General features: G+C 38.6%; 1 protein-coding gene across 4 annotated transcripts in view; it reads right to left on the bottom strand.

Moving 5' to 3' along the window:
* LOC105489509 (catenin delta 2) overlaps window positions 1-25,216 on the bottom strand; it is a 936,482-nt gene that overhangs the window by 436,810 nt on the left and 474,456 nt on the right. For all 4 annotated transcript variants that reach the window (XM_011754343.2, XM_011754340.2, XM_011754341.3 and 1 more), the window contains one exon: window positions 285-319. In XM_011754343.2, coding sequence (XP_011752645.1) covers window positions 285-319 — 35 coding nt within the window. The remainder of the gene's footprint in view (window positions 1-284; window positions 320-25,216) is intronic.

Raw genomic sequence — 25,216 nt, 5'->3', positions numbered from 1 at the left:
TTACCTCTATGAAGTTTTCATTAGCTATTCCATCGTAATTTTTGGTCAACCAGCATTAAAGCCAAGGTCAGCAATTTCATGTACCCTTGAAGAGCCATAGTTACTACAGAATTGAAAGAGGTAACTTCTAATAAATTGTGAGCTGTCGTAACAACTTCATCTAATTTTTACTATCGGGATGTTTTCCTATTACTTTTCTAAGTCTTATTCTAAAGTTCATAAGAAAAGTCATCAGTAGAGATATGTGTAGAAGTGTAAGTGTTCATCAATAAGATAGACGTTACCTTGTGACTGCCAATGAAACTGCTCTTCTGCTGAACTGTAAAAAAAGAATACAGAGATATAATGCATTGATTAGAAAAGAAGAAAACCCTAAAATCTAAGACACAAAGGCACATTAGGGTTAAGTAACAGTGGCTCTGTGGCATTTCCTTTCATTTCTTACTGTGAAAAGGGATTCCACTTTTATACAGTTTTAATTTTAATCCATTTGCTGTATATTCCTTTTGATTCACAAGTATTAGCATGTTTTAAATGGACATTGTTCAGTAATTATCAGAAGAGCTCATTTTTTACAAAGCCCAACCTGTTAGACTCATTCTTTACAATAGTCTATATAGATGCAGTTTTACTCAATTTTAGCTATTTTAGAATAGGATCATGTAGACTTTGTAAGGTAGCCTAACATGGAAATAACTATCTCTTTTCTTATTAGAGAGAAGAAGTAAATCTTTGCCTCCATTTAGCCATATCACATTAAAATTTCCATTTAGTTGATTATTAAGAGTTTAATTTAAAAATTATAACACTTTACCACCAACTAAATACACATTTCCAAAAGTCTCATAATACATCTTATAAAATGACCCAGACGGAAAGGTTTTTCCATATACATATGCCAAAGATACTGTATAGAGTGGCTCTATATAGGTAACAGAGATTTATTTTGAAGGATTAAATACAAAATAAATAGTTTCTAAATACGAGCAACTCTTCCATTGTGTATGCAAACACTTCCTACATGCCCCCCTTTTATATGTAAATAATTGGTGAGAAATCTACATGTTAATTCCTGAAAGGCATCGTTTTGAGAATGATTTTGTACACTTATTTCATGATATTTTACTCTGTTCAAGCAGCTTCTATGAATAGCTCATTAGTTTCACAAGAGCATGTGGATTGTAGACCTTTTGTCTGTACCTTAGAGGTGGGTTCTGAATACATTTACGGAGAAAAAGGCAATTCTGGATATAAATCAGTGTTCAGAAAAGCCATGGCTGGCATAAATGCAAACAAGAGTAGTCCATTAAGAGACATGTGACTGTTACAGGGTATCTTGCCCCTGAGTCAATCCATACTAGGAAACTGGACAATGGTTTCATAATGATGAGAGCTGTAGACAATATTGATACCTGAAATGATAATATTTCAAATTCAGTCCAATGCAACTCTTTCTTGCATCAAAAAGATGTGGCATTATATAATACTAACATCTGACTACAAAGTTTAGCCCTTAAAATAGAAACATAATCCCAAAATCATTTTAAAAATTATAAAAACATTTAAAAAATTATGGGACAGGTTCACTTAGTAAGTGGAATTTAACATAAAGTAGTCCCATCTTATTATTCAAGAATCACCAATTCAAAACTCAGAACAGTAGTTATCCTGGTTATTTTAATCCTCTAAGTCTATGGATCGTTACTTTTCAAGAATGTGAATACCAAAATACTAGTGTTTAAAGATCAGTCCCATTGGTCATTTGCAGAAGCTAGACTAGAACTCAGGCATATGGGTTCTGAGTAATTCCGAATGCTTACTTGTGTCAGAATCACCTGTCGCACTTATTAAGTATATGTATTTTGTGGCCCTACCATAGACCTACAAGATGAAAAAGTCTACGGATTAGGCTGGGAGCCTGCATTGCGTAACAAGCTTCTGTGACGATCCTTGCGTACTTCTAACTTTGAAAAATACTAGATATTATTTTCATTAATCATCCATTATTAATTCAGGGCTCCCCACAACTTCATTCTTCTATATTTTAAAGCTGGACAAATTCTCAAGGTGGCATAACACACAGATAGAAAACACTTCCATATTGATAGTGGGTTGAACAGAGGGCCCCCCTCTCTCAAAATATATGTCCTCATCAAAACCCTAAGACCTGTGAATGGTAACATATTTGGGAAAAGTGTTTTTGCAGGTGTAATTAAGTTAATAATCTTCTGATGAGGTCATCCTGGATCATCTAGGCGGGCCCTAAATCCAATCACAGATGTGCTTTTAAGAGATAGAAGAGAGACAAAAACGGAGAAGGGCAGGCCATGTGAAAACGGGGGCAGAGACTGGAGTGATGCAGGCACAAGTCAAGGAATGCCTGAAGTCATCAGAACTTGAAAGAGGTAGGGAAGGAAACTCCCCTGGAGTCTTTGCAGGAAACCCAGCCCTCTGACACCTTGATTTTGAACTTTTGGTCTCCAAAACCAGGAGAGAATAAATTTCTATTGTTTTAAGTCACCTTGTTGTGGTAATTTGTTATGACAGTGCCAGGAAACAGATCCAACAAAAAAGTTCTCGTGTTATGTCCTCCAGGATTTGCTGCTATCTCTATACTAGTACTTTCCTTCACCAGTACAGCTATTTACTAAGTGGTTCCTGTATACCAAGGTCCAGTTAATTCACAACAATCACAAATCTCTTCTTTATAGATGGAGAATAACAGAGGTAGTAATGTTGAAAAACTTGGCCAAACAGCTCCTAAGGATCTCAGCAGGGATTTAAACTGATGTGTGAACTCCTAAACTCAAATTCTTTTTTAAAAACCTTTATTTCCGTGATACATGTGAAGGTTTGTTACATAGGTAAACTCATGTCATGGGAGTTTGTTGTAAACAGCGTGAGACTCCGTCTCAAAAAAAAAAAAAAAAAAAACAAAAAACAAACAAACAAACAAAAAAAAAACAAAAAAAACCAGATTATTTCATCACCCAGGAATTAAGCCCAGAACCCAATAGTTATCTCTTCTGCTTCTCCACCTCCTCCCACCCTCCACCCTCAAATAGACCCCAGTGTCAGTTGTTTCCTTCTTTGTGTTCATCATTTCTCATCATTTAGCTCCCACTTGTAAGTGAGAACATGCAGTCTTTGGTTTTCTGTCTCTGCATTAGTTTGCTAAGGATAATGGCCTCCAGCTCCATCCATATTCCTGCAAAGGACATGATCTCATTCTTTTTTATGGCTGCATAGTATTCCATGGTGTATATGTATCATGTCTTTTTTAATCAACCTATCATTGATGGACATTTAGGTTGATTCCATGTCTTTGCTATTGTAAATAGTGCTGCAATGAACATTTGTGTGCATGTGTGTCTTTATGGTAGAAAAATTAATATTCCTCTGTAATGGGATTGTTGGGTTCAATGGTAGTTCTGCTTTTAGCTCTTTGAGGAATCATCATACTGCTTTCTACAACGGTTACACTAATTTATATTCCCACCAACAGTGTGTAAGTGTTCACTTTTCTCCTCAACCTCTCCAGCATCTATTATTTTTTGACGTTTTAGTAACAGCCACTCTTTCAAAATCAAAAGTCATGGAGGGACTAGGCATGGTGCCTCTTGCCTCTAACCCTGGCTCATGTTTATAGTCCCAGTGATTTAGGAGGGTGAAGCAGGGGGATGGTTTGAGGTCAGGAGTTCCAAACTAGCCTGGGCAACATAGCAAGACCTCATCTCTACAAAATCTTTTTAAAAATTAGCAAGGCATGTTGGCACATGCCTCTATTTCTAGCTAATTGGGAGGTCAACATGGGAAGATTATTTGAGTCCAGGAGTTTGAGGCTGCGGTGAGCTGAGGTTGTACCACTGTCCCTCATCACCCCAACCTAGGCAACAGAGTAAGACCCCTGCCTCTAAAAAATTTAAAAATAATTTTAAAAAATTTGTGCAAGGAAACATGCTTAAGTTGCCACCATTTTAGGTGATATGAGTGAGGGTGTCAATGGAAGTAATTCCCAGTGCTCAGTAAAGTTCAGCACTCCTCTCATTGTAGGTATTTTGAGGAACACACTCTGCTCAGCTCCCTTGAACATGGATGGGGTCACAAAAGCCTATGAGAGGGAGTGACAAGTGCCACTTTATGCCCAAGCACAGACGAATAAGCATGAGGTCTTCACGCTTTCTCTCTCTCTTAAGCCCTGTGTTGAGATGCATGCCTGAGTATGTGGAATGGAGGCCTCTGCCAACCCACAGAGAACACAGAGCACCAGTGAGAAATAAACCATTGTTGTGTTAAAACTCTGTAATTAGAGGGCTGTTTGATCCCAAAGAATAAATGTCACACTGACCAATACAAACAGGTGAATTCCTAAGGCATTTCTTGCTTTTGATCTTCAATTTCTGCAGTGCAGAGTTGGAAGAAAATGTCCAGGGTTAACCCTAGTACAAATAAGGTGGTGCCGATTTTATGTACAGGTGTTGATTTTATGTTTAAGACTACACAGCATGCTATTAGATATTTATTTTTCTGTTCATCTCTTTCAAATGTGTTTCAATTTTATGATGCAACAGAAAAAAGAAGAAATTCTTTTTATTATAATTTAAAAAATATAATTGGAAGTGAATATAAAACTGTCTAAAACACAGGCAACTTCCTTTTGGGCAGACAAAAGGCATTAATCACTTCAATGGTTTCCCTGATTTCTTTGGCACAGTTAAAATGCATTAAAAGTATGACTGATCATAGAGAATGGAAGTCTCAAGAGAAAGCTGGTTTGGATTTTATTTCCTTTAAGTGCACACTTTAATCTCTTAGCTAGGAGATTGTATGCAATTGCCTATTTATGTATTTGATTCCTTGTTTTAAAAATTGCTCTAAGGTAGATGCTTTCTAAAAAGCAAACAAACTACTTATTTATTCAATAAAGATAGATTATGCCTGGCTCTCAGACATTCTCATATCAGGTGTCTAGGAATCACCTGTGGTAAATTTTCTCTCAATTACATAATTCAATTTAATATAATAGAAAAGTCATTTTTGAAGGTGTTATAACTTAAATGCATGTTCAATTTCAGGAAATAAAGTTTGCTTTTACTGTTGAAATGCTATTTTATGAAATAGAAATCACCTCTGAAGAAATAAATGTAAAAACAACTATAGACATAATTTTGATCAGCCCATATGTGTTTGAATACACCTAAATATAAGATCCAGAACCTACTGACTGTGAGAAAAACATGTATTTAAGACAAAGACAACACCATAAATAACACTTAGCCTTTAAATACATAAAGACATCAGTGATGCTAGGAAAGAAATTTTGAAACAATACATTAAAAGCAAAAATCCTAATAGCTAATATTTATATAGGTCTCATTTGGCAGCAGACAACAGTCTAACCGATTGATAGTTAATCCTCATATTAAAACTTTTGAGAGAGGTAATATTTTCCCATTTTAGAGACAATAAAACCAAGGTAAAAAGATGGAGGTTCCTCAGTCAGTTAGTAGTGGAGGCATGGTTATGACCTTGGTTTTCTGGTTCCAGAGTCTATAGAAATGTGTGACCCACTATTCCAGTCATACATTTGGCTACATCAAAAATAAAATCTTATGTGGCTAAAAAACTCCTACCAGAAACCAAGTTGTAAAACAAGCCATATCCTGGGAGAAAATATTTGCAAGGCATATAACTTACAAAGGCTTACTTTCCAGAATATATAATGAACTCCAATGAATCAATAAGATAGAGATTTAAAAATCAAATAGAAGAGAGGTCATCAGACATGTATAATAGCTGATGTATAGCCAAAAAAAGAAAAAAAAAAGTATGGCCAGTGACCACATTAAAAGTATTTGAGGGATAAATATTAAACAAATATACCTCCTCACACACCATAAAGTGTCCAAAAATTTGAAAGTCTGACAACATTAAGTGTTGGGGAAGAAATGCAGAAATAACTCATACATTGTAGGAGGGAGACTAAATTAGTGAAACACACAGGTGACTTGTGGGATAGTACCTGGTACATATAATACCTAATGTAATACCTAATCACCCAGGAATATTGCTTCTATGTAGAGACTCCTGGAAAACATCTGCACCTTTGCCCAGGAGACTTGTACAAGATTGTTCATGCCTACATTGTTGTAATAGCAGGACAATGGAAACCCAGCCTATGTGTTCCAGCAATAGAAAAATAGACAAATATAATAATATGATTACATATCATACATGAGGGGTCTTCAAAAAGTTTATGGAAAATGCATATTATGAAAAATTTATGTGTAGATTTCAAAAATTTGTGGCACCCAAATAAACTGATATTACCTGGTTATAACATGTCTGAACATGATCTAATTTGACACACTAACGAGGGTAAGATATCAGTCTGAAAAGAGCTCTTGTGGGCCAGGCGTGGTGGCTCACGCCTATAATCCCAGCACTTTGCGAGGCTGAGGCAGGTCAATCACCTGAGGTTGGGAGTTCGAGACCAGCCTTACCATCATGGAGAAACCCCGTCTCTACGAAAAATACAAAAGTAGCTGGGTGTGATGGCACATGCCTGTAATCCCAGCTACTTGGGAGACTGAGGCAGGAGAATCGCTTGAACTTAGGAGGTAGAGGTTTCGGTGAGCCAAGATCAGGCCATTGCACTCCAGCATGGGCAACAAGAGTAAAACTCTGTCTCAAAAAATAAAAAAAGAAAGAAAGAAAGAAAAGAGCTCTTATTACAGCAACATGAATTCTGCTAAAATTGAAGAATAAATATCAAATTTACAGGTAGCTTGGTTTGAAGAATGGCAAAATCACTGATGCCTTACAAAAACTTTATGGGAATAAAGCCACCAAAGAAATCATCATTTTACAAATGGATAACTTGTTTGAAGAAGGGACAAGATGATGACGAAGATGAAGCTTGCAATGGCAGACCATCCACATCAATTTGTAAGGAGCAGGGTCGGGCCTGGTTAGTACTTGGATATTGGGAGAAATAGAGTTCCATTTTTCCACAAACTTTTTGAAATCCCCTCATATGACATACTTATGGAATAAATACTATTTGGCAGATAAACTAAATTAGCCAGATGCATATGTAGTTCTTAAAAAGAAAATACAGAGAAAAAAATGGAAGTTGTCAATAAGATATGTAATGCAGGATCCCAATTATGTGAATTTTAGAAACACTGAATAAACAATAATGTTTATAAATATACACATTAATATATACACATGTGTCTCTCTCTATATATCTATATCTATCTATGATATATATCTATGATATATATAGATATAGATATATAGAGAGAGAGATAGAGAAAGAGAAAATAAAAATCTATGAACTGAAAAGGTATCAAATTCAAGATGGTGGTGGTGGCTTTACAGGGGTCAGGAGGGTGAAGAAAATTGAGTCTAAGGAAAGATAACTTTCCTCTCTGTTTTTATCTCCAACATTTTATTTATGAAAAAATGACAAAATGACCTGAAATTATTATGACAAAATGTTAACATTATTTTAAAATATCTTTGATTCTTGGAAGAGAAAAAATTCCCCATGATTCCTGCACTTAGAAATACGCTTAGTTAAATGCTTAGATAAACCCCCGTGATTGCAACCTTTATAATATTCTTATCACTGTTAGAATCACTCCCAGTTTAAACTCAAATGATGCCAAACAACTCTGAAATACATAATTACAAATAATAATGGCATCAACTGTTTAGAGATATATTAACTTCTTTTTCCATTTCATATGTGAGACAAATGACAGTGTCATTTTTACAATGTTTCAAGTTTGATTTAGTTTGAACATTTCAAGTAAGCAACCAATAACTTTCAAGTTCAGAGGGCATGAAACAGGAAGCACCCTGTTGTAAACCCAAAGATAACCTTTGAGTTCCTTGAGAAGTGATTTCCACCTCATCATTCCAACATCATAGCCTTAGTAACTATCTGCAGGCCATTTCTAATAAAAATATATATATGAAAGTTCAAAGCATTTTCTTAATGCCAGGAAAAGACACAAAACAAACCATTACTAGAGATATTCCATCTGTTATGAACCTGCTCCAATATACTTTTATTGTCGTTTTCAACTTTTTGATGCCTAAAGCATCAATCTCTACATTGTATCATGTGGTGTATTATTGCTTACAATATCTTTCAAAATGAAATAAAGGTACAGAACTATGAGTTTTTTTGTTAGTCTGCTTTTGAGTTAAGCAATGTACCTAAAACATAAGCCATAGAAACTACTGGGAAATAAATTGCTTCAAAACTGATCTTTGGCCGGGAGTGGTGGCTCATGCCTATAATCCCAGCACTTTGGGAGGCTGAGGTGGGCGAATCACAAGGTCAGGAGTTTGAGATCAGCCTGGCCAACATAGTGAAACCCCATCTCTGCTAAAAATACAAAAAATTAGCTGGGCGTGGTGTCGGGTGCCTGTAATCCCAGCTACTTGGGAGGCTGAGGCAGGAGAATCACTTGAACCGGGGAGGTGGAGGTTGCAGTGAGCTGAGATCGCGCCACTGCACTCCAGCCTGGGTGACAGTGTGAGACTTTGTCTCAAAAACAAAAACAAAAACAAAAACAAAACAAAAAAACCCTGACATTTCATTCTAATCTATAGGAAAAAAGATCTTTATATTGATGATGTCCATATGACTTGACCTTGTATTTGGACAGCAGAACATTTTTAATATATAGTTTTGCATGCAGCACCTCACAAGAATAGCCATGGATTGCAAAATAAAATGCCCGTAGTCAAAAGCCGCAAGTACTGTGAAAATGTAACGTATTTAGTTAAAAATGGGGAGGAGTGGTCCCCCACTGAGCTCGGCTCTAGGCTGCTGTTGCCCTTATCCATTAGCACACTCTGTCCAGAATCACTGGTTTGGGTTGCTGAGTAACACCACTCTCCACAGAACGTTTTGTGGAACTGATTTCCCTTTGGTCGGCTGCCTGTGGTCTCTACACTTGTTTGTGATATAATCCCAAGTGAATGTCCTAATATCTCTGTCATGCAATTAGAATGTCTTTTTTCTTTCTTAGATTGTACATCTTCTTTTTGCTTTAACTATTGCCATCAAAAACACAACTTGACGGCTATTATGAACATTTTTACAGGCTACAATGGATAGCTACAGAATCTCAAAACCTGGTATATCTTGATGAAGTATGGAACTGCTTCCTCTTTTATGAGACTGTTACCCAGTGTCATGCCTATGTGAATTCTGACCCCACTTTAAATCTGCTTATCTTTAGGAAACTAGACCTCCGAGGTCAGAAGCTCCCCCTTCTGACCAAACTGGCTAAGACTGGTGGGAACCAATACAGCAGCTCATCTGACCTCTGAAGAACCTCTAACTCCATTATAATCTGATTTCCATGCTAAATGATGCTCCCACTAGCACAATGACTGTTGGCAATCACCATGACAACAACTGGAAGAAACCATAAAAGGACAAAAGGAAAGTGGCACCTCCTGTTCTGAGAAACTCCTCCAGGTTCTGTCCCTTCCCAGAAAAGACATGAATGTTCTTCCCCTTGCTTTTCACGCCCAGCCCCTTCATTCAAGATGCCCTACGTCTGTGACTTTCCAGCTGTCACCCCAGTCACACACCCACTTCTTGATTTCATGGCCACTGAATAAAGCTTGCTCTGCTTGATGCTTACTTTTGGTTTTGCATATTGGCTTCGAGGCACCAAACAGGAAAACACCCCACTTTGAGGGGGACTGGCTACGTTGGTTAACATGTTGTTAAAATGGCTTTTATGGCTTATTGACTATGGCTTACTCTAATCTATTTCATCACTTGGAGTACACTGTGGTCCACTGGGGGAGGGCCAAAATGGGGCCAATATGGGGAAACGGGAAGAGTGGACATTAAAAAAATACCCAGGCATGGTGGTGTCTGCATCTAAGCAGCCAGACACGAGTCCCAGAGAAAAGGGTAACACAGTCACCACAAACTCTTGGTGAGTGCTCACTGTGGCTCTGAGGATAAGAAAGAGAGGTGTAGTGCCAGCTGTCTATGACTTTGCGGACTGGTAGGTGCATGGGTAGGTAAACACACAGAACTGGGGGTTTGCTGCCTAACGGGATATGATCAACACGCTTCTGCCTTACACTCTCTAAGTCTCTGTTTCCTCATTTGTAAAATAGGGATATCACTAGAATTTTCCCCATAGTGATCTTACAAAAGTTAAGGGTATAAAATATAAAAAAATCCATAGAACATTTCCAGGAACACAGGATGCAGGACGGCCCCCCGCTTTACCCACCCTCCAAAAGTTAAGCTACCATTATCACATAGAGAAGAACAGAGGCCTGTGAGCAAATTCACAGAATTGAAAGACGAATGTAAGCCAACCATATGGCATTCAACTTGTCTATACCTGGGGACCAATAAATATGATTAAAAATGTAAGTTACAGGCTCTGCAGAATTTATATTGTCTACCTTTTTTTCCCCCACACTGAAATGGAGAAGAAACAAAGCAGTCTATGATGTATAAAGAAAGATGACTTGCTTTAAAGCCGTAAGTTTTTAAATCAGTGCTGCTCAGGATGCCTTTCCTGGCAACTGCTACTGTTCTGGCCATAGTAAGAGCCATCAAGACTGTTTGCTGTTTTCAAGACCACAGGAGAAAATAAATCAGAACTAAATTGCCACTATTAATTTCTTTTTAGTTTGAGGCAGGGGAAATTCATATTCTTAAGCTAATTTTGTTGGCACCGGTGACTGACAATTGTCCAAGCAACTGACACTGCAACGTTTGGTAATAGCTCCCACGCCATGGCCTGGACACACACGACTCCTGTGTTTATCACAGAGTATCACAGCACTGTCCCATCTGCGGGCCAGCCAGCTAGAGCCAAACCAGGGAGAATTCACATAAATTCTGTTTTGTTTTAATTTCTTCAAAATAAATATTCTAGTTTCTAATAGCCACAAAGAATTAGCCAGAGGCTCAGTCACCCTAAATGTTCTGTCTACACACAAGCCAAGCTGTCACTGTGGGAAAGAAATGCATTCATATTTTTCTTCTTCAAATTCTTTCATAGCTTCAAAGTTGATTGTACTTATATTACAACAGACAGATTATGCGTAAAATTCAGTATCAGAAGCAGCAACAAAGGGTGCATTATAGAGTAGAAAATTCTCACACTGTAGCTCCTTCTATAGTATTCTGGGAAGCTTCTCATGTATGGGGCTAGGTATTATTTTTCAAATGCTCCTAACAGTACATGAGAAATTTACAGTAAAATAACATTTCCAAACACCAACTATGTTAGAAAATAATGTATCACAGTATCTTTGCCAGTGGGCATTCCACAAATTGGAATGTAGTAAGTTGAAATTCTGGTTGGCCAGGGGTACTGTTCACCAGTTGACTGTTAGGTCTCCTAATACAGTGTTTTGAAGTGCTTTCAAACCATCAAACTGAACAGTTGGTGTCGTTTGTGTGCTTGGTGTATACTGCGGCATTCTATATGCTGCAATGATGCTTCTGTTTTGGGGACATTATACCTCACAGTCAGATGCTGATTAACTCGAACACTTCACTCCCTGATCCTCAGAGTGAAGAGGGAGCTCACTGCATCTTTCAGGTGGATGATCCACAACTGAGATTTCTGCAGGAGAAGAGTACTTAGTTTGTTTGCTGATGGAAGTGGCATGTGTATCAAGGTTCCCAGACATTTCAAGTTTCAGTCTTTTGCATTCAATGTATTTTTGTTCCCAGAATAATCCCTGTTGTCAGATCATCTCAGTTAAGGCAGCTCCTTAATTGTGGAGACCTTCCTGAGCAAACAGACGGGGTCAAGCTTACATTTTCCTGGCTTCCTGTGATCCTGTGTGTGATATTATGTGCAGGAGTGTGTGAATGTGTGTTGTGGCATACATGTGTGAACTCATTCTGTTCCTCTAAAATGCACTGGTGTGCTCATAGCTTTTCTTTCCTCTGTTGTTGCTTCCTACATATGTCATCTACTATAGGTATATCAAACCCTGAATATTGGATTTGACTGCATTTGCTATGATTTTATTAATATAAGCAAAGCTAACACCTCTTAGACATGTAATGAAAATACATGTGAATAACCATTGCTGATTTCACAAGAAAGAAAAAAAATTTTTTTTTGTTTTTTTTTTGAGGATCAACAGAAGATTGGTAAATATAAGTTTCAATCTTAGTGCCTTTATAGAGCCGAAACCATGTAATAGTCACGTACAACAATTTTTTGTGGTGTTACAGATCTATACTTCCTTACGAGCAATAGTGGCCTTTTGACCACCTGAGGCATCTGAAACCATCTGAACATTTTGTTAAAAGGTTTAGTGGATGCACAAATGTGCATTAGAGTTCTATTCGTAATTCTCAAAAACTACAAATAACAAATGTTCTACAAGTGAACGGTCACACACACCGATATATCCACACCAAGGAAATGTATGTATAACATGCAACAACTCTCAAGGGAATTGTGCTGAGTGAAAAAGAGGAATAACATTCTTGAAATACAAAATTGTGGATCTGGAGAGCAGACTAGTGGTTGCCAGGGCATAGGGACGGAGAAGGGGGTGTGTGGGTACAAAGGGGTAGCATAGGGAAGCCTTGTAGTCATGGAATAGTTTTAAATCTTGATTGTGGCATGGTTACATACAGCCACTGACATGATAAAACTGCATGGAACTAAACACGCATACACGCACATACACACATACACACACATCAGTGCATATAAAACTGGGGAAATCTGTTGGTTGTAGCAATGTTGATTCTGGTTGTCATACTGTACTACTTATCCAAGATGTGACTATTGGAGGGGCTAGGTGAAGTTAGAAGAGACGTGTATGTGTGTGTGTCTGTGGGGCGGGGGGGCATGTCATAAAAATCTATAGTTATTTCAAAATAAAAAAGCAAAAAAAAAAAAAATTAGAGGAATGTGGTTTTATACCACTGTGCTTTCTTTTCCCAGACTGGTTCTTTTATGTGGAATTTGCTACACAATTATTTCCACGTAATAATTAAACTAGAATTTTTTTTAAAAAACATTGGGACTAGTGAAGCAACAAGAAAGAAAAGAAGGAAGAAAGATGGAATAAAGTAAGAAAAGAGAAAAAAGAAACCATTGTTGACTTTGGATTATCCCTTTGTTCTTCATTCTTCTGCCAGAGCTCAGGTGACCCTGCCCTGGACTCATCTCTGCTTTGTTCTGTGAATGAAGGAGTTATCCCTGGAGCATAATACACCAATCATACTGCCCACTGCCAATCAGAGACAAGAAATTGTGCTGCTACTGAAGGAAAACTCATCCATTATATGTAAGATTCCCTGCTCATCAGGATCCTGTATTCGCTTCCATTGCCATATGTTCTCAGGGAAAATTAAAAATGATATTTTGGCTTTCAATACGGGAGCAGAGTACATGTCTTAATGCATACTACGTGAGTTCAGGAGACCTCACACAATATACTTCATTGGCTCTCTGGAAGCATATTTACTATGATTTGCAGGGTAACTACTGCAGCGTCAGTCTGCTTCCACTCCCCTATCCTAATGCCTGGAAAGGGGTCTCCTTGATTATGTGTCTTTTGCCTTCCATATTTATTGTTGTGAAAAAAAAATTACACATTAAAAAATTACTTTCTTTCCAGCATTTAGCACTGATACTTGAAACGGGAAAGATGGAGCAGCCTCCCCACCTTCTCCAGGTATACAGCGGCTGTATGTGTCCTGAAATTCTCCTTTCAAGAAAGAATGAGGATTTGAATGAGAGGTCTGACGAAACAACCACACTGCCAGTCGAATGTATAAAATCATTTTAAAAGCCATGAATTGAAATTCCTACTAATGTTCTTAACATATTTAAAGCATATCTTTAATCATTCTTGAGATTCTTTACATCCATCTATCCATTTTCCATTGGAAATGTCCCTTGAAATCTACTCCCCTTAACTGCCTTGGTTGGGGATTTTTATCATCTCTTGCCTGGTGGTATAAAGAGCTCTGTGCCTGGGTGGTATGAATAACTTCTCATTGACAAAGATTCTCTCCTTGACCAAATGTTCGTTGGGCGATTCTGAGCTCTCTGACTTCCATGATCTTCCCTAGGGAGTGCAGTTCTAGCAACAACCCTGCTAAGTCAGTTTCACCCATCCTCCATGTCTGATCAGGTTCCTACACCTCCATCAGCCTCCAGGTGATGTTGGATCCCCTCAGCTTGCCTTTAGCAAAAATCCTGTTAGGTCAGGTTAGCCAGAATCCTTCTTGCCCCTGATGTTTCCTCTCAGTAATTTTCTGTCCATTGATCCCCACCCTCCTCCTCGGTGATAAATTCCCACTTTGCCATGTTGTATTTGAAGTTGAGCCTAATCTCTCTCCTCCACTATCAAACCCCACTGTTGTAGCCCCCCTTGAAAAACACAAGTCATCCTTCCTATTCTTCATCAAGTGTCATTGAATACTTTTTTATTGCCACCATCACAGCTTCCTTACTGCTCAAGAGAAATGTGAAGGAAGTCATATCTTATCCATAACCTGAGTCTACACATATGTACTCAGATAACATTATGAGGGCTGGCTTCATGGGCCTGAGATCTGTGCAGTTGCACACAGTGCTACACTCAGAAGGCCCAAGGCTTGGCTTAATGCTCTGCTATTGCCCTCTTAAAACTCTGGACAACTCTATCTTTGAGCTTATGTTTTGCAAGTGAAATCTGACAGGTCAATGGAGCATGTGCAGAATGAAGGAGATATGCACAATCCACATTCCTCTGTTCCTTGCTGCCTCGTTCACATAGAGCATTTGCAATGCCCTGATGGACTCATGATGTGTTGTGGGAGTTGAGTGAGACTCAAGCCAGTACAAGGTAAATGTGTTACGTTTATGGCAGAGTAAGCAGGAGTGCTGTCAGCTCCAAAAGACCACGCTTTCCCTTCAAGCCAGAACTTACTTTGAATGAAGAAGGCAATGACCTTCTGAAATACATGAACAATTGAGGAGCCCTGTGATCTCCTTTCTTACTCAGGTCAGCCAATCAGTTAAGTTGAAAATGATAACTTGGAAAGGAAAAGTCAGGGCCATTCATAGTTCCATCTGCTTTCATTCATTTCTAACTCACCAGTAAGAGAATGTTGGTGGAATATGTGCATATTAAGAAATGAAAGAAACACAGTTGAGGTGGTTTTGCACAGTGTTTCTCCTGTTGCAGTAAGAACAAGCACACAGAAATGCATGAGCTACGAAATATGAACTGTAAAAGTTCAGTGATTCTGCAAACAAGTTAAATGCTCTTATATTTGCGTTTAAATCTGGAATAGCACAATACACAGATAAATGGTAAAATCTGTGCTAACAACTTAAAATTTTAAGTTTTCTTTACTTATAATTATACTAAATAGTATGTAAAAAACAATACTTATAATTATACTAAATAGTATGTAAAAAACAACACTATGACAAGTTGAGAGCAAGACAGTGGAAGAAAGCATTTTCCCATACGGTTTTTTTTTTTTTGAGACAGTCTCACTCTTGCCCAGGCTGAAGTGCAGTGGTGCCATTTCGGCTCACTGCAACCTTTGCCTCCCGAGTGCAAGTGATTTTCCTGCATCAGCCTCCAGAGTAGCTGGGACTACAGGCATGCACTGCCATGCCCAGCTATTTTTTTTTTTTTTGTATTTTTATTAGAGATGAGGTTTGACCATGTTGGCTAGACTGGTCTTGGACTCCTGACCTCAAGTGATCCACCTGCCTCAGCCTCTCAAACTGCTGAGATTACAGGTATGAGCCACTATGCTCAGCCCCTATCTGCTTTTTGAACAACAGATTCCAAATTTGCATTTTGCATTGGGCATTGTGAAATATGTGAACATGACTGACCTCAAATGGCCACTGTGGTGATTCAATAATAAGGTACATGAAGGTCCCAGGCACAAATAGGACATCAAGACATCCTCCCCTGCCTCTCCCAGACTTCATTCCACCCCACTGTCTCTCTCTCATTCTTCATGCCTGCAGTCTTTCTGCTCCCATCAATTATCTCCACTGTCAGTGAAATCCACATCCTTGTATTAGCCTGTTTTCATGCTGCTCATAAAGACATACTCAAGACTGGGAGGAAAAAGAGCTTTAACTAGACTCACAGTTCCACATGGCTGGGGAGGTCTCAGAATCATGAGGGGAGGTGAAAGGTACTTCTTAACATGGTGACAGCAGGAGAAAATGGGAAAGAAGCAAAAGCAGGAACCCCTGATAAACCCATCAGTTCTCACGAGACTCACTCACCACCACGAGAACAGCATGAAAAACACCACCCCCATGATTCAATTACCTCTCCTGGGTCCCTCCTACAACACGTGGGAATTCTGGAAGACACAATTCAAGTTGAGATTTGGTGGGGACACAGCCAAACCATATCAATCCTAGAGACAAAATCTGACCATTAGCAATCCCCAGTTCAAAAGCCTTCAGTGGTTGTCCATCACCTATGAGATCAAGTCTCAGCTCCTTGGAAAGCATGTTCCAACTGTGAAGACCTCCGTGACCTAACTTGAGGACCCCGTCTCAGCCACCTGCCTTAGATGAGGCCAACTGAGTGAAGCTCTGTATCCTCTGAGACTCCACAGTAGCTTTATCCCTTATCAAAACAGGCTAGGATTCTTTGTCTTTCAGCATTTGTCTTTCTGGACTGGGAGCTCCTTGAGAACAGACACTAAACAACATTCTTCCTTTTTTGTTGCATTGGGAAGCTCTGTTCCTGGTACTCACAAAACAGGTGTTCACAAATGGAGGTCACCACAGTTACTAAAGTGCAGGACTTCTTAATATTCTAAGTGTGCTCTGCATTTATTTCATTGAATCTTGCCTTTAGAATTGTACCGTGACAAAAAGGGGACTACAACACTTTTATTCAACTTTCATCATAAAGCATCACTGGAAGAAGTGAGCAATCTACCGAGTGAATATTTTGATTTGTATAACCTCATTCGGAAGGAGAACATTCACGAATCAGTTCCTGAGCTACAGTCATGCTCCTTTGTCCTCATCCTGTATATTAATATTAAATGCTTTAAGAACACATCATGGCAAATCCTTTTATGAAAACAATGAAACTTTAACTTATATTTTTATAATAACTTCTATTTTTATATCCCTAAATTTACATATGGCCTTCCCCCCCCCCCCGCCCCCCTCTAAACGTAGGATATACCTTGATTTAAGAGAAAGCTACAGGGACTAACTTATTCCTCTGTAGGGAAGGGGATGGGGGTGGTGTTTACATATACAAGGAAAATCCACCCTTTTCAAGTGCCACTGCATGTGACGGCACTTCAGAGTCATCTTTAGGCTTTTTAGCTGTTAAACTCCATCCATCCTATAAACTTGAGCAAACTAATTTCCTTTTCCCTAATTAAGCCCAATGCCATATTTCATTCACTCAAGCTTTCCATTAAATGAAACATTATTTTCACTTATAAATGTTCCATGATGTGTTCCTAGTGGCTTCTAATTGGGGACAATTATAAAAAGATAAATCAGAACTCAGCAGCAGCAGCTGTCATGAGCATGTCCCTGTTCTGCCTCTGGTGCCCACGTGTTTGTTTAAGGCACCCGGGCAGAGCAGGACCCGGAGTGAGCCCTGATGAAGCAGCTCGGGAAATTCGCAGGCTGCCAGGACATTCTTCATTTTTAATTTGTTGATTTAATCTGGCTAGAGAGGAACTGACAAAACCCTCATCACCTAATGTGCTTAATGGTCTAAATGAAATGAGTTGGTGGTGTTGGTTTAGCTCCTCTTGGACCCATTTCTAAGTCATACAAGCCATCGATAAATTGCTCTAATGAGCCCTTCTCTCAGAAAATGCACCACAGAAGATTAGACTTTGGCATTTTGTATAGATTTTCCAAAAGCATTGGAAAAACGAAGTGATGAAAGAGTCTCTAGGAAGTGGGTTCTCGCACCCCTCAAAGCACAGGCCATTATCAACCTACGGGAAAACGATACCCTAACTGCAACTGAGTTTTCTTTCATTTTCTTTTCCTATTCAGGAAGAAACAACTAGAAAAACAAATGTAATTTTTGTTTTGTTTTAGCTGTAATTGCTGGAGTTAGTCTTCATTTTCACTACTAGAAAATAAAAGGGCCAGGCATGGTGGCTCACACCTGTAATCCCAACACTTTGGGAGGCCAAGGTGGGCAGATCATGAGGTCAGGAGTTTGAGACCAGCCTGGCCAATATGGCGAAAACCAGTCTCTACTAAAAATACAGAAATCCGGAGTGGAGGTTGCAGTGAGCCGAGATTGCGCCACTGCACTCCAGCCTGGGCGACAGGGTTAGATTCCATCTCAAAAACGGGATTTTTTTTTTTTCTTTTTACCATTAAGAGTTAGTATAAAAAACACAGACAGGGCTAGGTGTGGTGGCTCATGCCTATAATCCCAGCACTTTGGGAGGCCAAGGAGGGTGGATCACGAGGTCAGGAGATCAAGAGGTCAGGAGATCAAGATTGGCCTGGCTAACATGGTGAAACCCCGTCTCTATTAAAAAATACAAAAAATTAGCCAGGCGTAGTGGCGGGCACCTGTAGTCCGAGCTACTCGGGAGGCTGAGGCAGGAGAATGGCGTGAACCCGGGAAGGCGGAGCTTGCAGTGAGCAGAGATCACACCACCGCACTCCAGCGTGGGCGACAGAGAGAGACTCCGTCTCAAAACAAAACAAAACAAAACAAAACAAAACAAACACAGACAGAAAGGAGTAAAATGTTGGAATGGGACATAAAACAAACAAACAAAATAATAATAATTCTTCCAAAGTCAGGGTAGTTCAAAAATAATGATGTAGGTGCGGATGACTTGATTACAAAAAAAAAAAAGCTTACAGAGAATAAAAACCATACTTCCTTTCCTTTATCTCCTTTGATCTTCAAAATACAGGAAAATTCCCAAAACATCAAATCCTCTTGAAATTTAGAATTTTAATTAATGCACTATCCTGGGAAATGACTCCATTTTCCCCCATAGTGAATAGACAAACTGGACTCAGAATGTCAATGTAGTAAACGGATGAAAACATGTGTTTCTTTATTTAGTCATCATCTACTGTTTAATTAACATACTCATACATGTGTATACACATTCACACACCACCATCACCACCACCACCATTATTCCTTTTGTCCTACTTTGGAAGTTGGGACAGTATTTTGTGTCAGGGAAGAGAGAGCAGAAATGCCAGTATTGAACCTTAGGGTTAATATATGGAAAATGCAATCTTATGTGGTTTGAGCCAGATTTTGAAAGAAATGATGGGATAAAATTAGATGGCAGAATGGAGGGAAATCCCATGGGAGTGTCGACATGGCCGATTTCTAACATGAGATAAAGATGAAAGGAGAATCAAAATCAATAACTTACTTAATTCAGTTTAACATTTCTAAAACCACTATCCAGTTTATCTGGATAATCTGAACTATGCAAAGGGGTCATACTTAATATCTCTTTTTATATTTTCAAAGATTCAATTGAGAACCCATCATGCTAAAATATGGGTTGTGTATTTCAATGGGATCGAGCAGTTTAATGTGTCTGAATCTTTAAAGGATATCATAACTATTTGAAAGAAACAATGAATCTATACTATCTATGGAGAATTAGTCAGTAGAACTATCATCATAGAAAATAAATCATATTGGACAGCTATTCTTTACTGAGGTTATATAATTTAGTAGAGGATTTTTATGGACTTTCTTCTTTTTCCTGACCCTCTTTTGGTGGAAGGCATTCTATTGCTTGTACGCCCTGAGCCGGTATTCTACAACTTAAGGTTAAAGGTGACATAAAACTCTTGGAGATGAACTCAGCTAAAAACCCAATAAGTCCACAGAGGTCAGGAAAGCAACCTGCTTGGTTAAACAGGTCTAGTCAGTTAACCTAGACACACTTAGGTCAGCAATGCATATGATGGATTAAAGTTAGCCACATATCCTTGCCATTTCATCCATTAAGAAGGGATGCCAATTGTTTTCCCTCGTCTTGTCTCTGGACTTGCCAGTGATCTATTGAGACATAAAATACAACTGAAGTGATGCTCTGAAACTTTCTAACATCTTAAGGCAAGGCTTAAGAGATCAACAGCTGTAGATTCCCTTCACATGACCGAATGCTTCTTCTTGGAAGCTAGCCTCCATATAAAGACTTTGGCTACTCTGTTGACAACCATGCTGTGGGGAAGCCCGCGTTAGCAAGGTGGAAAGAGGGGCCACACAGAGAAGCACGGAGGTGACAGACCTGTGAGTGAAGCCCTCTGAAACCCTCCTCTGAGCCCTACCACCAGAATAAATTGCCTCAGTTATTGCCACGTGGAGTAAAAGAACCACCCAGACGTGCCCTGCTTGCATTCTAGACCCAGAGGCTCCGGGCAAGTAACATGGTGTTGTTAAAGCTGCTGTTTGGGCTAGTTTGTTAAAGAATGGCAGATAACCAAAATAATATGCACAGCACAGAAACACTCCTTGGCCATCAACAGTAGCAAAGTGACTTGTAAATCTGCATGGTATATTATATGTCTGCATTTTATTTTGAAGAAAAGATACTTGTAGACACGCAGGGTTAAACATTTACCTATCTGCTTCATTGCATTCTGGGTAAATATTCTATTTTATTTAATTGTTAAATAAAATGCTCAACAGACTACATGCACTCCATTCTGTCAGTTTCTGAGGTTGAGGCTTTTTTTTTTTTTTTTTTTTTTTTTTTTACGTTAAGGGCTTAAGGACTGTTACTTTGAGAAAAATTATAGTTTGAAATGGAAATGATATATAAATTATAAATTAATACCTGACAACATAGAAAGTGTTGCAAGTTAGCATAAATTGGCCATATGAGGACATGGGTGGGAAAAAAAAAAGATCCAAACTGTGTGAAATTTAGCAGGGAAGACATCTGGGCAGAAATGCGGTTTGAGCCAGATTTTGAAAGAAATGACGGGATAAAATTAGATGGCAGAATGGAGGGAAATCCCATGGGAGCGTCGACATGGCCGATTTCTAACATGAGATAAAGATGAAAGGAGAATCAAAATCAATAACTTACTTAATTCAGTTTAACATTTCTAAAACCACTACAGCTAGGTGGGCGTGACTCTGCAGAATAGAATACAGCCTGTGAAATACTTCTTTTAGTTCTGCTGTGGTGGTGAAGCAGGGAGGGGATGAGGGTGACGATTTCAACCGAACAGTGATATTTGAGACTCTTTCAGAGAGAATATCTTCGAGAGGATAAGCCAAATAAAATGATGAGCAAAAGAATAAAAATTACAAGGAAATGAAGTATTGCTGGGGCACTTTGTTTTGGATTCATTACTATAACCGTGTGTGTATGTGCATTTTTTGCAACAACAAATATCTTAATATCTTAGGTTTCTCTAAAGGGGTTGAAATCTGTGATTTAATGGAATTTTATAGGGAAAAAATCTGTAAAACAGACACAAAGTGGGAGTATATTTACTCCACATCAAGTTTTTCAGAGAAGTCATTTTAAGACCACCGATCTACGTTAAAATGATTTACTATAACATAAACAAGTGCTCTATATCACTGGTCATTAAGGAGATGCACATTAAAGCCAAAATGAGATGCTGATGCACATCTACTTGAATGACTGTTTTTAAAACAATTGACACCATCAAATGTCAGCAAGGCTGTTGTATCAGGCTATTCTTGCACTGTTAAAAGGAAATACCTGAGGGTGGGTAATTTATTAAAAAGATAGAGATGTAATTGGTTCATGGTTCTGCAGGATGTAGGAAGCGTGGTTGTGTCTGCTTCTGGGGAGGTCTCAGGAAGCTTCCAGTCATGGCAGAAGGAAAAGGGGAAGCAGGCGCATCAATGGTGAGAACGGGAGCCAGAGAGTGAGAAAGGGGTGTGGGTAGGTACCACACACTTTTAAACAACCAGACCTTCTGTGAACAAAGAGTGAAAGCTCAGTCACTATCACAAAGACAGCACCAAGCCATGAGGGATCTGCCCCCATGACACAAATACCTCTCACCAGACCCCACCTCCTGCATTGGGAATTACAATTCAACATGAGATCGGGGTAGGAACAAATAACCAAACTATATCCATTGTAAAGCTGCCAAATTCAAATAGGTGGTTGTCTAAAATTGTCCAGCTACTTTGGGGAAAAGTCAAGAAGTTTATTTAAGAACTAAACATATACCTACCCAAAGTGCCAGTGGTTCCAAACCAAGATATCTTCCCAAGAAACATAAAGCATATATTTACCAAAAGACTTGTAAAAGAATGTACTTAGTAGTTTTATTCATAATTGTCCCAAATTGGAATAAGTCCAGTAACTAATCAATAAGAGAATGAATCAACAATTTGTAGTATATTTATACAATAGAAAGCTCCTCAGCTATGTACAGGATGGAAATGCCAATACATGCAGCAGCATGGAGGAATCCCAATGCTTCCTGCTCAGTGAAAGAAGACTTACACAAAATAAAACAAGTCATTGATTCCACTCAATATGGAATTCTTCAACGAGAAAAACTAATCCATGGTAGGAAACAAAACAAAACAAAACAGAGCAGTAGCTGCCTTAGAGAGAATAAGGTGGGGATTTACTGGAAGGGACATGAACCAACTTCCTGGGAAGACAGCATAATATTCTATATCTTGACGAGGTGTAGGTTACACATCTGCATGTATTTGTCAAAATTTGTTGAGTGGTACCCCTAGGACTGGTGCATTTCCTTGTGTGTAAATTGTACTTCAAAAGAAAAAATGGGGGCTCAAGGTAAAGATTAAAATCGAGTTATTAATATGCACAATAAACTATGTAGGGGGAAGTGTACTGATGTCTGTGACTTTCTATGAAATGTGTCAACAAGTAAAATGGATAAGCATCTGGAAAGAGAGATGGGTAGAAAAAGGGATATGTGATAAATCAAGTATATTAAACTGTTAATGGTAGAATGTAGGTAGTAGAAGGCTTCCCTTTGTTAGATTCTTTCAACTTTTCTGTATGTTTTTTATATAATTAAATGTTAGAAAAGAAATGCCTCCTATATTAACAGTAGAGGAAAAGAATGAATCCCATATCCCAGGCTCAAACATGTTGTGTAGTATGCCAGAAAGAAAAAGCCAAATTCTCCAAGTAAATAGATTATGTAATCAAATCAAACTGGATAACTGCAAAGAAAATATAGTACGCACAAGTGTAACATACACACAAACATTAACAAAATGCATGAGGTTATTTTTCTCCAATGATAATCCGAATAAGACATTTTACTTTATTACAGAAATAGAGATATCCAGTGTTATGAGATAAATGGCTACGTTGACTGATATTCTATTTACAGATTAGCAAACTTTTCCTTATTTATTTATTTATTTATTTATTTATTATTTATTTATTTCTGAGACAGAGTCTCACTCTGTTGCCCAGGATGGAGTGCAGTGGCACGATCTCGGTTCACTGCAAGCTCTGCCTCCTGGGTTCATGCCATTCTCCTGCCTCAGCCTCCCAAGTAGCTGGGACTACAGGCACCTGCCACCACGCCTGTTTTTTTTTTTTTTTTTTTTGTATTTTCAGTAGAGACGGGGTTTCACCGTGTTAGCCAGGATGGTCTCGATCTCCTGACCTCGTGATACACCCGCCTCGGCCTCCCAAAATACAGGGATTACAAGCGTAAGCCACCGCACCCCGCTGTCTGGCAAACGTTTTCTGTAAAGGCACAGCTATTTCAGGCTTCACAAGCCCTAGGTCTCTGCTGTAGTTACCGAACTCTGGTGTCACAGGGCAAAAGCAGCCACAGAAACAACGTAGGCAATTGGATGCTGCTGTGTTCCCATACATTTTTATAAAAAAACAGACCAACTCCTATTCTATTTGACTGAAGAACATTCATATTAAATTTCTCTTCAACCTCACATCACAGATTTTATAGTATTTAAAAAGCAAATACTGGTTTCAGATCGTATAATTCAACTGGGATGTCAAACCTCAAGTCTTCCAATTCAAGAGACTTTAGGAACACAGTTCTATTATCTGAAGGCTTTTTTACAGGATGGTTTTTGGGTTGGGGTTTGCTTTGGAGCCCAGCTCTTGCTTTCAAATTCACTGGGTGTCAAACGTTCACATTTCTTGGTTGTTTGAGTGCTTACTCATGGGGACTTTAGTGCTCACATATAATGGCGAAGATAAAATAAGTTGTGAATATAACTAGGAGTGTTGAGATAACTGGAATAGGAGAACGATGACGGCAGGGCAGAGTTAGGTGCCTCTGAGTCCTATAGGCAAAAGTAGACTCCATTTCCTTCCTGAGCACCTGCTCTCGGGTGCTGGCACAGTGGGAGAACCAATCACTACCAAGGCACAATCCCTATCCTTCAGGAACATACACTGTTGGTTGGAAGAGCACCAGTGGGCAACAGACGAGTGGGAGAAAGATTCACCCATTATAAAGACCTTTTCACAGTCAGAGCTGTCTGAGTTGAATTTTATACCTGAAGAGAGAGAAAAAGCTCACTATCCCTGGAAGCACTCAAGGAGAGGCAGAAAGATCTCCAACCAGGCTATTTATTAGAGCAATTTCTCAATGAGGAAGAACCTTCCAAATCCAGAATCTGATGTATAAGGTCACAACTTACAAATTCAATTTGATATTGGAAGACAGAAAATACAAGATTTTATAGATTATCCTGACTGACAGGGCCTTCTTCCTCATCATGCACAGTATTCTAAAGTATTTTTACATGTATCTGCTTTTTTCTTTATCCAGAATTTAGCAAACTGCCATGGTCAATGTCTTCCCAAAGATGTTCGTTACTCTTTCCTTGGTTTTGACTGATTCAAAAAGAATGAAACATTTGTAAACATCCATCCTTGTATCTCAAATTAGAAGCTAAAGCATACGCTATTTTATTTAGAACAAAGGATTTCAAAAATTTCACCCATGATATTTGCTGACAGTTTTAAAATGACACAAATGGCACTGATTACTTTCAAGCTCTTTTAGTTTCCTAATATTTCCCTTTTGAATTGAAAGATAAATTCAATGAAAATGAAATAACTACAGCACCTCAGTTTATTGACATTTTGGTATTTTATTAATTAGTCACGCCTTAAAATGTTAACTTACAAATGGAAAGGATGTGTATCTAAAAATACAGGCCAGCCTATTCCACTAAATCT

Source organism: Macaca nemestrina, chromosome 6, assembly GCF_043159975.1.
Source record: "Macaca nemestrina isolate mMacNem1 chromosome 6, mMacNem.hap1, whole genome shotgun sequence".
Classification (NCBI taxonomy): domain Eukaryota; kingdom Metazoa; phylum Chordata; class Mammalia; order Primates; family Cercopithecidae; genus Macaca; species Macaca nemestrina.
The sequence above is the reverse complement of the archived record's forward strand: the minus strand, read 5'-3'. Positions and strand labels throughout refer to the sequence as shown.